The sequence below is a fragment of the Panthera pardus genome, unplaced genomic scaffold, assembly GCF_024362965.1.
Source record: "Panthera pardus isolate Hobbes unplaced genomic scaffold, ASM2436296v1 HiC_scaffold_17, whole genome shotgun sequence".
Classification (NCBI taxonomy): domain Eukaryota; kingdom Metazoa; phylum Chordata; class Mammalia; order Carnivora; family Felidae; genus Panthera; species Panthera pardus.
The window spans coordinates 96853020-96869150 of NW_026526732.1; the positions used below are offsets into that span (position 1 = coordinate 96853020).

The window sequence follows — 16131 nt, forward strand, 5'->3', positions numbered from 1 at the left end:
AGAAAGCACTGTAAAAATAGTTATCCAGAGAGGTGATCACAACAACCCAGTTCCCTATCTGACACACCAAAGGTGCTTTTTTGGCTACAGAAAAGCCAGTAATAAGGAAAGATGAGCTTTGTAGGAGGTGGGGGGGGGGGGGGGAAGAAGATTAGGGAGAGGGGATATAGAGAACAATCCAAGGGAGAGGTTTATTTGTTGTTACAGCATCCTTCCTGAATACCAGCTAGCACAAACTAGTCAGAGGGGTGTTAACTGGAGAATGATTATTCTGGCCATTATCCTTATCCTCTATAAGGGATTCCAAGTTTTAAAAAAGCTCAAAGAAGCAATCAAATGCGAAAGTGTAATTAACTTTGCAAATCATCATATTATCTATCCATCTGACGAATGCAATTAATTTTAAAAGAATTCCTGAAACAATTGCATTATTTAATACAAACTCAAATTCCAAAGCCTGCTTATTATTGCTCATTCTAAAGCCGGGGTCCGCAGTTCGGTCTGAAGTTTGTACTCCCAGAAGTTCTGTTTACCAGAAGCCTCTTCTGCCCAACCTATGGCTCAAACCATACCCCAAAATAACATTTTGAAAAGCAACAATTTTTCTCAAGAATTTTATATTCAAATACAGACAGAGCAGAAGGGATAAACACAGCAAAGCAGTACAATATTTATTTACCATCTCCAGCAGCAAAGCTTTGGAACCAGAAAACAACCCTTTTATACAAAGCAATCATCTTCCCACCCCCAACTGGTTATTGTTTACAAATACAAAGTACACAGAACATCTGCTTTATATGAGCAAACTTAAAAACATACATACAGATATACCCCATTCTGTAAAGTACTTTATTCATTTAAGAAGGCCAGTAACCACCAAACGTGTTAGGTAAGATTCTTCTTCCTGTATTGTCTTTTCGGTAAATTGCCAGTATCTATACTTATAAAAATCCTTCCTGGGAAGAATGACAGATTCTCCTTCAGCACAGGACCACAAACAAACAAAAAAACAACTTTGGAACTCGGGAATTTTAAAATATCTCTGAAGCTGCAAAGGGGGAGTTATAGCTTTAACCCTGAGTGCCACTGCTATATCTCTGGCACAGAAAGAAAAAGGATGAATTATGAAAAGAGAAAAGGTGACAAAGTGGCAACAAAAGCAAGAAAAGAAACTCCAAACCAGAGAAAAAACAAACAGGAAGTTGACAAAATGTGTTCTGGGTGCTGCTGGAGATACCACTGGCACAAGGTTCACAGGTCTTTCTTCAATACAACACCTCCAAACTCCAATGAAGCAACATTTTTAGAAATATCTTCATTTTCCCCAAATCCACCCTCAAATTATCTATAAACCAACATACAGGGAGATTAGCCACATTTAGCTACACTAAGGACACAATGCCAATAGGAGGTCATGAAGTATACAACTGTATACCCATAATGTAACATTCCACTTCAGTGTCATCATCCTGTTCATCTTCAAAGTTGTTCTCTACCGGTGCCTCAGTTCTTTCTCACTGCTTGAGCTGTCTATCCCTGGGGGCTGGTGGTGCACTGACCAAAAACCCTCCTTTGGCTCAGTTCAGAGAAGAAAAAGAATTGTTCTAGATGTCCACAGGAGACTATGGTACAAAGCGAACTCCAGACAGACTACTTCTATAACCTTACAAGTAACGGCTATACAAACTTGGTACACTATGAATAAGTAGGAACCAATACATTTTCATGGTAATTTATCCTTTTTCTTCAGCTGCATCTCAAACCGTGCCCCATAAAGGCTGTTCCTTACAATTCTGAAACCAGATGTGATGTTCCACATGCCTTTGTATGCACTGATTCATTTCAATGCCTGGCTCCTGATTCTCCGTTAGTCCAACTGGCTCTTCTCTAAGCATGTTCCAAACCCCAGCTCAAGTATTTACTAAGTAAGAAAAGCTTCCTTGATCCCTCTAGATGGCCCTCTTTTGTTCCAACCTCATCACAGACAATCCTCTAAACAGGACAATTACATTGTATTGGTATTTCCTTCTCTTGTGAGAATACACCATCTCTTATGAACTCCCAGTACCCCCAGACCTTCCTCAGTGCCTGCCTGCACATAGATATTGATAATGATGATAAAAGTTTGTTGCCAACATAGACACAAAGTGACAAAACAGCATCCATCAAAAACTGTATACACGTACCTACATATCCTAGCTCTTCATTCTACATTCTTTTCTTATTATCATAAGCATTTCTTAGCTTGCACTTGAGAAAAGCAACTATTTTACTTTAAATATGCCTTTCAATGACTTAGTCCATTGATGGGTTTGCAATATAGCTTAATGGTTGAGCCTTAAAAAACTGTAAACAAGGGGAAATGATCTGATGACAAGAACTATTACATGCTATTAAATACACACCTTAAAATGTACCTGTACTTATACCCAATACCATCCCACAGTTATATCTATGAATGTGTGTAGAAACAGCACAACTATGAAAGAAATCTATATTTGACTTTTGAGTTTTCAAAGTACTTCTGCGCATTACCTCATTTGAGAGTAGGAAAACTGAGGCTCAGATAATAAATGACTTGCTAATACTCGGATCAAGGTCTTTGAATTTAAATACCATGTGTGTTGCACCATTCCACCTTTTTCCCTAGCCAATATCTTAAAGATGCCAGCAAAAAAAAAAATAAATAAAATTTAAGTGTATATCTGAAACAAAATGGATATAACAAACAAAAAAGGTAGGAAAAAAAAAAACATGACTAAAATGATCAGTGCTGAAAATGAATGGAATACATGAAACAAGCCAATGACCATGCATCAAGAACAATCTTAGTCCCACAGTGAAATCTCAATGGGAAAACTAAGAGGTTAGGGTTTCTCGTCTGACACATGAAATGACCAGGAATTAGTTAATATAAGACATCAAATACTAAGGGATGAGAGTACAACCATAAACACAAAGTTTAGGGAAGAAAAAGATTAGTGTATGTCAAGTTAGCTCATCAGAAAAGTTAAGACTTTAGTAGAGCCTTGAAAAATACATAGAGGCAGCCTAGTATAATGCTGAATTCAGACTTTGGAGGAAGAGTCTATATTCAAAGCTTGGTTTCACCAATTGAGCAAGGTGTTTAATGATGTTTCATTTCCTCATCTGCAAAATCAGAGTGAATTTCTTCCTCAAGAACGCCTTGTAACTTCTAGCACACAGCCTAGTAAATGTAAGCTCTATAAATGAAAATTTTCTCCTCTGCTTGCTTCCCAGGTAGGAAGACAATAGTTAGACTCAAGGCTATCAAGGTGCTTTCAAGATCTCAAAATATATTTTTGCTAAATGTAAATAGGAGTTGTTATAAGCCATTAGACAAAGACCAACATGCATGCAACTCTTGCTAAGAATCTAAATGAGGTTAATAAAAAACTGACTAGAACCAAGGCAGAAAGGAATGGGCTGCACACCTAACAACTGGATATTTAATGTAATTAAATATGTTCAAAAAAATGTAACTGAAAATTTAAGACTATTTAGTGACTTGGAAAATGTTTTCCCCCAATCGTCCACATCATTGTTGCCCCACAAATTAAAAGTGGTATAAATAAAAGGGACCACAAACATGATAGTTCTTATAGCACATTAGTGTTAAATGCACACTAAGTAGTGTAAAATAGCCATCATAGATAAAAGTGGGAGTTAACAAGAGGTCTAACTGTAGCCCTTCAAACTCAATGACGTGACAGAGCTACTCTTATGGGCAATGAAAGAAAACAGAAAACATAGATAGCTCATGGGAAAAAAACAGCATATCAAAGTAGGTCTTGTAAGAAGACTACTAACAGAACTCATAATAACACCTGAAGCATTTAAGATCAAAGGAGAAATTTAAAATACCACTAGATATAAAGCATTTACTTTCACTTCTACCAAAGAACATAGTTAGGATTATTAGAAAACTCAATACAACTTGAGAGATCTCCAAAGTCCTAAAAGAAAGTACAGACAACCTGAGAATTCTTGTTGAATTCTTGACAAGGCATCAGAAAATCCAAGAGACCATTTGAAATAGACAGTTATCTCAATAAAACATGTAAAGCCCTTAAGACCTGGAGAAAACTAGTTAACTTTAAGATACACTATATGTCAGCACTGTTCTATAACTCCATGGTAATGGGCTTAAAATTTTTATGAGAGGATGCAATTAGCCATAAACCATATGTAATAATACATTTGTGTGAAAATTATAAAATGAGAAAATACTACTATTAAATGAGAAAGCATTTAAAACTGATGAAAGTTCAATAGCCAGAAAATAATAGTTCCAGAGACTGGACTGGCTACTTTTAAAAAAAAAGGACATTAAAAAAGAAGACTAGAAAATCTCTTACAATAATGCTGAAGGCATTGTATTTAAGTATACAAAGCCACATCAAAATACTGGCTAGTAATTACTGGTAGAATAAAAAATATAATCTACATCAAAGAGATTAGGGGAAGATCAGACATCCTTCCAGAAAGATGTGTTACATAAGGGAGAAGATCAAATAAAGAATGAAATAACCGATATGATAACATCAAAAGGACATGGTTGGACTGTGATCACTTCCAGATATATCCCACTGGAAGCAAACATAATTTCCAGTAATAACATAACTCAATGATACCGAACACGACTATAAAAAAGTTTTCATTACTATAAAGTCAAGCAAACAAAAAAGACAAAAATATTACAAAAATATTATCCCACTAATCAATAAGAAAAAAAAGATTTAATAAAACAGTATTTCATCATTCGTACAGGACGGGAAATTTCATAAAAAAATTTAATGGCTTACAAAACTCTTTATTTCTGGAAAAATAACTAAAAGATTTGCATTCAAAAGCGATCATCAGTTAAATGATAACTTCCACCTGTATATTTTAAGTGAAAAATGGAAGGATTGGTTTGTGTATCCACAAATGAAAACTATACAGAATGGACCTGGCGAACTGAATGACATGCCTAAGATGTACACAGATATCACAATCCATTATTGGACTAGCCACTAACATTAAGAATGGCAAATTTCAAAAGACAAGGAAACATAAGCAGTGCAAGTCTGGGGCAAGATAAGCCTCACGTTAAAGAAAAAAAAAGTTTTCAATTATTGCAACCTTTATAAACTATTCCTACAAAGACCTAATCCATGATTTCTAACCTTCATCAGAACCCCACTAAATTACATCCTCAAGAATAGTGAATGTGGCAGTTAAGTCTACTTATCCATGTCATTTAACTCTGTATCCAATTTTATAGCTAGAAGGGATTCTGGATTGTGTCTATTCCAACCTCCTTGTTTTTAGTACCTGAGGTTATCCTGGATGTACTGGACCCTTAAGGACATTATCAATCAGGTCACTTAGGTATCATTCAGTAAATTATTAGTATAGTACTAATGTAACATACTAAATAGTATCCAAGTATCCTGAAAGACTTTATGCTCCCCTCAAAATGTCATTTTGAGGGCTATGTAAATAAATGGAATTATAAAGAAGCTGCCACACAGTAAGAAAAAAAAAGTTTAAATACAATTACATTGATAAGGAAGTTGTCACACCGTCTGACAACAAAGGATAAAGTATCAGGAAATCTACTGCTTTTCCTAAAGTCCTTGTTTCTTCTTACCAAGCAAACACTTCCACTTATCAAATATAAGTTGTGTTACCATGGCTTAGAACAAAGTTAGATAGACAAATGACTCAATCAGAAAACCTGGAACCTGCAGAAAGAAAACAAAGCTGCCTTAATGCCCAGGAAACTGAGCCAATCATTAATAACTAAAAAGAACTACCATAACATTATTTAAATAAAGGGGAAGGGCATACTCTATAACCTTCTGAAATGGATCAACAGTGCTATCAAGAAAACAAATGAACATTCAGAAGGAGAGTACATTTAGATAGTGCAATTGTACAGATGATGAATAAACTATAAGACTCCAAAAAAAAAAAAAAATAACTGTACAGAACTCACATAAATACCACCAGCAACATATGCAAGACACCAAAATGTTAAGTTTTAAGCAGGGTGAAATTTAAAAAGGCACTTCATATAACAATGGAAACTGTTTCTCTGTACACAGTAACTGCAAGAAATCATATTGTCTTCACATATATTTTATGTCTAGTTGAGAAAAAACATTTTGAAGAAAAAGGATCATTAAACACATCCCTTTTGAGAATACCAAATCATTAAATTTGCAATTACCTCAAAGCTTCCCGAAAACCTAGAGATATTTAAACAGGTTCACCTAATGGAGAATTTTTGTGGCAGGCTCTGCCCATGGCAGGCACAGTAAGAAAACTTACTATCTAATTGTGAGTTCCATATGCTATTGGGGCTGTCTCCCTACAACAAGTCCCCATTTTTAGTTTTGTAACACCATTATCATTCAAGTATGCCAGAGAAAGATTTTTAAATAACAAGTTAAGAATACTGTTTCTTCTGCAGTCAAGAGACTGATCTATAGCTAAAAGCTGTTCCCATTTACTGCATTCTGACAATCCCCACTCAACTGCCAAATCCAAATCCCTTTCAGAAGTTACCCAGTCAACAATTCGGGGATTTCTTTTCACTTTTAGGAAAATTCTCTGGAGATGCTTGAGTCTATCAACTGGAGAGTGGTAATGCAATTTTAACTTTACTACAGAGCAACATAAATAACACAAGAAGAGAACAGCAATGCTGTTTTATAAAATATTTGAGGAGCTATACAATGTAAATAGAGCTAACACGAGTGAACTGTACACTTAAAAATGGTTAAGATGGTAAATTTTATGTTGTCTTGTCTCTAACCACAATTAAAAACAAAAATTTTAAAAGGAGGCGTGTGTTAAGTGGAAGTGCCAAAGCAGTTTCAGAGAATCCCATCTTCACATATCATTTTTTGATTCGGATTTTGGAAAGTAAGAGTACCTCAAAAATCATCAAATTTGTAACCCACTATCTGATTCAGGGGAAGAAAGGGGAGAAATGGACAAGTGGGAGATTAAAGTAGCCTTAGCTAACTCGGAACTATGTGCAGCCATATAGAACAGTTCCAAGGTCTCTCTCTCCACTGAATTCACCTGTGACTAGTCCTTTCAAAAAAGAAGCTATATAGTGCCATGTCAAGGGCACATGAGACCACTTAACTGATGTGATACATATCAAACTATAAAAATCTTTATGATTTCTTAGACCCTTGTGTCTTTCAAGGTAAATGTTAAGTCTAGATATGACTTGACCAAATGTGCAAGATCATCTCCTCTATCAAGTCTGCTAAGCTTAATCTACAAATGGGACCAATATAGTACTCTGAAATTATCTGACAAAATAAATTAACTTCTTCTAAGTAGGGATTTGAGTCTTCAACCTCTGTTGCGTCTTCAACAATCAGAAAGAGGAAGAAAAGTAGTAAAAAGGGTACTGAATATAGTTACAATGGAGGGGGAATGAGCTTCAACTATTAAAAAGTGGGGCACTAGGGAAAATATAAATCACCACTGTGCAAGAACTACGGCAGAAATAGAAACCACATGAACCCTAAAACAGTTATATTCCACTAACAGTAGATCCAAAATATTTTGACCAAGCAGATGAAAAAATGCAGGTGTTTTACAAACTAAGGAGATACAAAATGTTAAGTCTGTTGACAAAAATTTTTTGGGGGGCTGTCAAGCAAATAATACTAGGTGATGGACTCTGACCCCTCAAACTTGACACTTCTTCCATTTTTGAAGTCATGCTGCGAAAACGAGGATCTAAGGACTGGTATACTGCACAGCCACTGCCTTGAGATTAAAAAGATACTGTGGAATATACAATTGAGGTATCTGCTGCCAGTTCCAGAATTGTGAAGAACTATTAATGGAACCAACTTGGAGCAAAAAGATAAGTCGTCTCTCATGATTAAGAGTCTGACTAGAATAAGGGACCAATAAACCAAGAACATGTTACTGAAGTCTTGATTTCAGACTTTTAAGAAATCATTACTGGATGTTATCGTTTAAACAGATATCCAGAAACAGAACTGCATGAGATGTTCTCTTTACTACATCCATAGTTATACTCTAACACTTAAGGATTCTCAACATCATCTATTTGATGGCATCCCTCTTTATTACAGTAAGAGGACCAGATTGTCAGGCATGTTTGGAATTCTCCTATAAGAGTTCAGATTTGCATGCCTGGATTGTAGAACATCCTTTATTTCCAGGACACTAATGCACATTTCCTTTTTGTGTTTAGAGTGATGAATTATCAAGCTCAAAAAGTTTAACTGTTTAGAAGGTAGGTTTGTTTAAGAAGGTCATCTTGGTGAAAGGCCTAGAATATCCTGAGAGAACACCATGATGGGTCTCACAGCTTGCTTATATGTGAGAGCTTGACAGGTCAAAGACTTAGGCCATGATGATAAAAAGAATTCTCTCACATGTAGCTTTGAGTGGTAATGACACTGTAGCCATCAGTCTCGATACGGACAGTTACTTTGAAAATTTTTAGAGATGTTACAAGAAGGAAAGTCTTTTTCCAGCTGGTGTCCACAGTAGACCTGTAACATCTAGCCATCCTACTGGAAGCAAACTGGATTTGGCAAAATTTGATTTGTATTCCAGTTCTTGACAGAGTTGCACGGTTGATTCTGAAGTCTGGGAGAGAGCTTGAGAGTAGTATGGACTCTTGAAGAGTCAGATCGTCCTGACATAAACAGGGCACAACAGATTTGTCATTTTGTGGAGATCTGACAAGGTGAAGCCCGAACAAGGAAGCACTGATGACATAAAAATGAAGGATTTGCCTCTGGCATTAGTAAACAGAGACCCAGTAGCAGGTTATTTCCAGGCCCCAGATCTGCTAGTCCTCAGTTTACCAGTAAGATTTTCCTGAGGAACAAATCATTTATATTTTTTTAAGCACAAGAGGATTCAGATTCCTGAGTACCCTCCTCTGAACTTACTTTGGACCAGAAATAATGGGTAAACGTTTGTCCAACCCTACTCAGATGGAAGTCTCTACTGTCACTTGGCCAATAAAACATAAGTCTCTATTTCAAAAGTCTAGAATTACATGTTAGCCGTGATAATTCCAGACATGCATTTATTTTCTGAGGTGACCTCCTACCTGTAGATCCTGTTTGAGTGGGGAGGAACAAGTAAAATAGTTAGGATCTTGGATGACTACACTGCTGAATGCAAACAGGTTATTAATTCTTGTACCCATGGCGTTCTGGAGATTCTCCCTTTTTTCTATATCTATAGGGGTGGTTTCGAGGTTTGTACCAATCTCCTTTGGAATATCCTCTATTGTGATAATGTGCTTTCTGATCATGACTATAAAAGTATCGATGTTGGTTATAGTATTTGTTGTGGTCTCTATAATCATTTTCTTTTATACTGTTTTCTTCTGCAACAACAGCATTTACATCTTGTCCAAAGAGAGAAGTACCATCAAAGGGCAAGTGTGAGATCTTCTCCTGGGTTTTCTTAGTGAGAGATGTAAGTCGGAGCCAGGCTTGTCTTCTGTAGTCTATTGCCATGGCCATAACTCTGACTACAGAATCCATTATGTCCCTAGTAGTACAAAGCTGCCAAAGGCCGGCATCCATACCATCCGATATTATACATCTTGCTTTTCCACGATCAAACTCTGGGTCATGAACCAGATCCTCCATGTCTTCCCAGAGTTTACGCTGATATTGAGTCATATAGGCCATGTAACTAGCAGCTCGGGCTGCAATGGAAGCAGCATGGTAGAATCTACAACCCATGACCTCCATTTCTTTTGAGGTAGAATCTAGAGGAGATGTTGTGCTTCCTCTTTTGCTGTGCTCTAGTGCTTCTACAATAGGGCCCTCGGCTGGTGGATTTGGTTGGAAAGGAGAGGTATCCTTGGCCACAGGATATACTCTGTGCCCCATGAAGGAAGAAGGATGGCAATCAGCAGGGTCTTTAAAAACCTCAGTGGTGGCAATTCTCAGAAGAGGATGCAATGGAGGAACCAAACGTTTCTTAGAGGTCACATAATCAGGTTTCCCTTCACATGATTCTGCTTCAGATTGTAACGTTACTCTCTTTATAACACCTCTTTGTTCCATTCTTTTCAAAAGACCTGTGAAACTAGACTGACTGGGATCAGTTGGCTGCCCTTTGTCATCAGCTGAGGGGGACTTGCAGTCAGCTTCTTCATCAACCGTAGATAAATTTTCATCCTTGGAGGTGGAGATGTCCCACGGAACTGAGGAGTTCTCACTTGGCCTAGAATGATGGAATCTAAAACAGCTCCTAGACTGCAGATCACGTATCACTCGTGACATCTCAGCCACCTGTGTCTGAAGATAAAGGATGGCATCTTGTCCATGCTGTGAAGCTGAAGAAGACTCTACAGGTAAATCCTCCTTGACCTCTGAAGAGGCCAAAGATTCTTGGGGGACCAGAACTGGAGATGAAGGCAGAGTCTGATAATTTTGTGATGGTTTAAGTGTCTCTGTCTCAGAAATCTTAATATCTGAATTATTTTGATCATTTTTCTGGTTCTCCAATGGGTTCTCAACAGAAGAAGGTTGAGAAACTATCCTTTGTGGACTGCTGGTGCAACTCCCAGAGGAGGAGCTGCTGTCTCCAATGGGAAGAGGAACACTGCAGCTAGAGCACATTTCTGGGCGATGATTCTCAGAGGATGGCACCTTAGACTCAGGCATTCTCTGGGTTATCCACATGAACAAGAAAACCAAGGAAGAAAAAAAAATGCTTTTAATATGTTAACTTTCAAGTGCAGAGATGCATGACCAGTAAGTAGAACTCAATTTTTTTAATTATTATAACAACAATGAAAGATGCAATCCACTACAGGTCTGCAAGGGGATCATAGAAGTCAAAGCCACAAGCTTCACTACCCCCAAAACCCAATACCAACTACTGGCAATAATCTGGCACTCTATTAAAAAAGAGAGTAAAAACAAGCCCAGTTCAATTGGTGCCATCTTAGCCTACTGCTCAGTCTTCTGCTAGGACAAGAAGAGGTGGTGAGACTACTGGTGATTAATAATCTTTTTTTTAAAAATCCCATCTAATGTATGTAAGTCAACAAGTAGAAGTTTATAATAGTATAGAGAACTTGGGAAAAGTTCCACTGAAAATCACACACACAAAAATATTTCTCAAAGTCCCCATTGAAGAGTCACTTTTAAGTCCTTTAAAGATTCTTGTTCCCTCTCCATGAATAACATAAATGAATAATGATAAAACTTGCCAGTTGCATAGTCCTACTTTATGGTTTGTAGTTTCCAAGGAGCTTACATAGTATGTATTTGTCACTTCATTTTGTCCTCACAACAACCCTGTGAGGTAGGTATTATTATCTGATAAAGAAATTAAGATTAAAGGCTACTTAATTTATCCAGAGTCACAAAATTACTAAGGAGTAAAGCTCAGGCTAAAACCTAGGCATACTGATTCCAAGTCCAAGTCTCAATCCCTTGTAACATAAAGCAAGAAGTATTCTGGCCAGGAGTCTCCAACCCATCAATCCATCAAGACAATAGCCCATTAATAGAAACTCGGGCTAAGACAAAAGAAAGACAAGGTTGCTACAAAGGGCTCAGCTAGTTTAGTTCTCAGAGTAAGGGAAGTATTAGTTTAAGGGTCAAACCCACAACCAATAAATCACAGGTAAGAGAAAAAAAAAACCCTAAATATGTGAGGAATAGAGAAGGTTAAAAGGAATGACAACTGAAGTACTATACCACCTATAACCCTTCCCCACATTCCATTTTCTAAAGGATCTTCACACATCCTCTCTTCCAAGATAAAACAAACTTTCTGTGGCCACATGGTTCTGGAAGAAAAGGATCCAGTTATACATGGCACCTAAGGAGAGATACGAAAGGAGAAGGGCACAAGGAGCCAAAACACTTGCAGTTTTTATTCCATTTCCCTTTTATCAGATACCATCTTCAAGTCTTAGAACTTTGCTGTATCATGTTATCTTTTCACATTCTCACTGAAAGTAAAAAACAAAACTGGAAGTAGGAGATGTTCTGGGCAAAGGACTCAATGGATACCTTCTATGGCTCATTCTATAGAAATGGACCATTCACTAAAGTACTACAGCTCCTAAACACAGCCATCATTGACTTGATAATTGTCTTAGACAAGGCCTCTTAAATGACTAAAGTGAAAGAAATGCAAATCAAATATAATGTACTTACATCACTATGGGAGGTGCTAGGCTCTTCATCATCACTGCTGATCAGATCAATGTATTCCAGAACAGGTCTTAATGGTCCTTCCTATGAAACAATCAAGCAAATTAACAAGTCATGTAGTTATTCAAACTAAACCAGTCACTTAAAACAATCACTTTTTTTGTTGGGACTGGCAAGAATTCCTCTAAAGAGGCGGCCTATGGGCGCCAGAAAATAATTAGAACACACACAGAAAAATATTCAGAGTACATGAGTAAGAAATGATGATGGGGCACCTGGGTGGCTCAGTTGGTAAAGTGCCCGACTTCGGCTCAGGTCATGATCTCACATTTCATGAGTTCAGGCCCCACATCGGGATGCTAAGAGCAGCTTGGGGCCTGCTTCAGATCCTCTGTGCACCCCCACCCTTGCACCTCCCCTGCTCGTTATCTCTCTCTCTCAAAAATAAAAAATAAACATTAAAAAAAACTAATGACAAGATCTAAAAGGAAGAGTTTAAACCTTGGTAGAATATTAAGACAATGTTATTCTTCGAGGAAGGATTATTAATAATAAAGGAATTAGTGCTATAAGGACACAGATATGATTCAATGTTTTTTAGATGGGATGAGTATTAATTACCTGTTAGATAACCAGACTCAAAAACATGTGGTTCTCTGACTAACAGCTTGGCTTTATTTCCCACTCCTATAGTCAAACATCAAACCTGATTCTTCTCCATCCTGCTTCCAACCATACTAACTGCATCATATATCAGGCCTTGAATACTAGGCCTAAAAGCCTAGATTTTATTCCATAGGCAAGAGGGAATCAATAAATACTAAGATAAGGAAAACATGAGTACTGTGCTTTAAAATTAATCATGTAGATGAGTATGGAGAGTGGGAAATGCAGGGTAATTAATCAGTCAAATAATGCAAAAAAAACCAGCAGCAAAGAGAGTAGTGTTGTAGTATATATACAAGACAATACATGGGTATTAAGAAAGAAAAAAAGATTGGCTATAAAAAACAAAATTCCAACAATAAAAAGGAATCAAAGAAGTCCCTAAGGTTTCAAGCTTGAACAACCAGCTGGATATATCTGGAATTCAGAAACAGGAAGCCGACACTCTTTTGAACATAATGGGTTGATGTACCAGTGGCACACAAAGTTAACTGGCAGAAGCCAGAAATGCAGGGCTGAAATCTGGATGTACAAACATAGCTAGAAATACAGATTTGGGAGGGGTTCCTCTAGAAGACTAAATTGAACTATGATATTGCTAACAAAGAAAACAATGAGGAAAAAGAAGAAATTTAATGAGGCTCTTGAGGAAATGCTGGAATTTTAGGACTCAAGAAGAGCTAAGCAGGTAATTAAAGACTGAAGAAGAATCAGGAATGGATAAATTCAAAAACACTAGAGAATCCTCAAAAGTTGTCAATGCAAAATGCAGTCAAAAACATGGACAACCAACAAAACTGCCACTGAAATTGGCAACATGATTTTTAAATGCCTGAAAACAACTTTCAAGAAAGTAGCAAGCATATAAAAGCCAGGCTCTAAAATATTAAGTAGAACATGAGGCAATAGAGGCGCCTGGCTGGTCAATGCAGCATGCGACTCTTATCTTGGGGTTGTAAGTTTGAGCCCCACGTTGGTTGTAGAGATTACCTAAAAATAAAATATTAAAAAAAAAAAGAGGCAGTAAGGCCATGAGTAAAGAATATTATTTTTTAAATTCTAATATGTTGAGAATAAGAGAAAGGAACACAGGAAGAGAATATAGCTGAGGGAAAGATTTCTTAGGATGCAGAAAGCTGACTGTTGGCAAGCCAAAGCGATCTATTCAGTGGATAAACTAACAGAGAAAGACTAGAGTCAGAACACAGAAGCTAAGATCTTTAAATATCCTCTTCCTTAGAAGAGACATTCCGTCTCAAAGATAACTTGTTTCTCCCTTAGGCTATTACTTCTCCTCAAGCAGAAAACTGCTATCCTTGCAGACAGGTTTTATCTAGGCACTATGATAAAACCAGAGACCAGAACTTCAGGACAGGGATCATGTAATAAGTAATTAAGATTTTTGCCTGAGCTGTAAAAATGGAAGTTTAAAAAAATGTTTTTTATTTTTTCTAAATGTTTACTTTTGAGAAAGAGTGAGTGAGCGAGCATGAGCAGTGAAGGGGCAGAGAGGGAGACACAGAATCCAAAGCAGGCTCCAGGGTCTAAACTGTCAGCACAAGCCCAACGCGGGGCTCGAACTCCCGAACCGTGAGATCACGACCTGAGATAAAGTCAGACGCTTAACCAACTAAGCCACCCAGGTACCCCTAAAAATGGGAAGTTTAGAAAAGAGGATATTCTCCAATTATGGTCAACAGAGAGGAATCACCTACCTTTAGACTACAATCTACCACTGTTATTGTCAATGTTATACATTCAATTCAAGGAAGTAGAAGAAATAAAAATATGCTAGCTTCTCCTGTTCTAACGCCTTAACTTTGGGCTCTTCAAGAAATGTGCATTAGAAATTGTTATTACATGTCCATAGCAACAGCCCACCAAGAAAGTCTCCGGGTTACCAGAAATACACAGAGGGAGGGGCAGAGAGAGCTTCCATAAACAGAGAAAAAAGAGACGAAAGAAGGTAACAGAGTACAAAGCAAAAAGTAGAAGAGGACCCCCCCAAAACCCCCAAAACCCAGGATAAAGAAAATGGTCACAGATGGGATTTAAAAACAGCTGCAGAAATAGCAGAAAATAGCAGGAGCAGGAAATGATGAAAGAAGACTATTACAAATTTACTGCTAGGGTGAACCATTAGACTGATATGCAACCAACTATTCCTGAACTAGCGAAAAATGACAACTTCAAATGATTCACACTAATTAAAAGAGTAAAAACAATCTGGGTAGGAAATCCAAAAATGAGAAAAACCAAGAGTCATTTAGAATATTTATTGATTAACTCAGCAAATAATTATGGGTTTGTATGTGAAAGAATGGTAGATGACGATGACATGTATTTGAGACCACCAAAAAAAGCAGAGGCTGAGTTAAAAAATAAGAGAAGTATCCCCAAGGAAAATATTACTTATATGCACACACTCTAAACTTTAGTTATGGATATGGAAAAAATGCCACCATAACGAACTTAACGAATCAAAACATTTTAGTATTCCATTAATTTTACTACTCATCAATAACATTTGTCTTTGAGCCCTATACAGGAACTGTACTAAACTTCTCATGTAAATGATTCCATTTAATCCCCAATTACTTTATGAGATGAAACAGTGAATTATTACTATTACTCCTTTTAACAAATGAGAAAACTAAGTGAAGTACACCTGATTCTCTAAATATATAACCGGCTGTGTGGTCACTATAATTCTGAGGTTAAGTTCAAAGTATACACACTACATTTTTTTTTAATTTTATTTTTAAGTAATCACTACATCCAACGTGGGGCTTGAACTCACAACCCTGAGATCAAGAGTCACATCCTCTACTGACTGAGCCAGCCAGGTGACTCTACATGCTTTTTTAAATCAATCCCTTATTACCTAAGTTTTTAAGAAACTTTGTCTTCCTTCAAAAAGAGAAAAAAAGACTTCTTGCTATTGCCCTCAAATCTGAATAACTCATAACACTAACCAAACAATAAGTTATTAATTCCCCATAAGAATGTGTATTATGTCAAGAAACATTTCTTAAAATGTTTACAGTAACTGCCTATGTTCTTAACAAGTATAAATGCATGTTGTCCTCCAATTAAAGGCATTTTATTTGAATTTGCTCAACTCATCAACTAGTAAACCATCACTCTCATCATCCCTTTTGTACCAATAACAAAATCAAAGGATTCTACTCCCGAAGGCCGCACAATTAGGGCCAGGAGCACAGGCACAAACAACACAGTTTAGTAACAC

The 16131-nt window shown here is 37.1% G+C and overlaps 1 protein-coding gene across 7 annotated transcripts in view; it reads right to left on the minus strand.

The window, feature by feature from the left end:
• The window catches only part of ZNF451 (zinc finger protein 451), an 89107-nt gene that overhangs the window by 66798 nt on the left and 6178 nt on the right, over positions 1–16131 (minus strand). For 6 of the 7 annotated variants that reach the window (XM_019457507.2, XM_019457505.2, XM_019457499.2 and 3 more), the window contains one exon: positions 12219–12299. In XM_019457507.2, the coding sequence (XP_019313052.2) occupies positions 12219–12299 (81 nt within the window). Of the gene's footprint in view, positions 1–646; positions 10713–12218; positions 12300–16131 lie in introns of those variants that run through there. The other variant, XM_019457509.2, reaches the window with a different exon arrangement.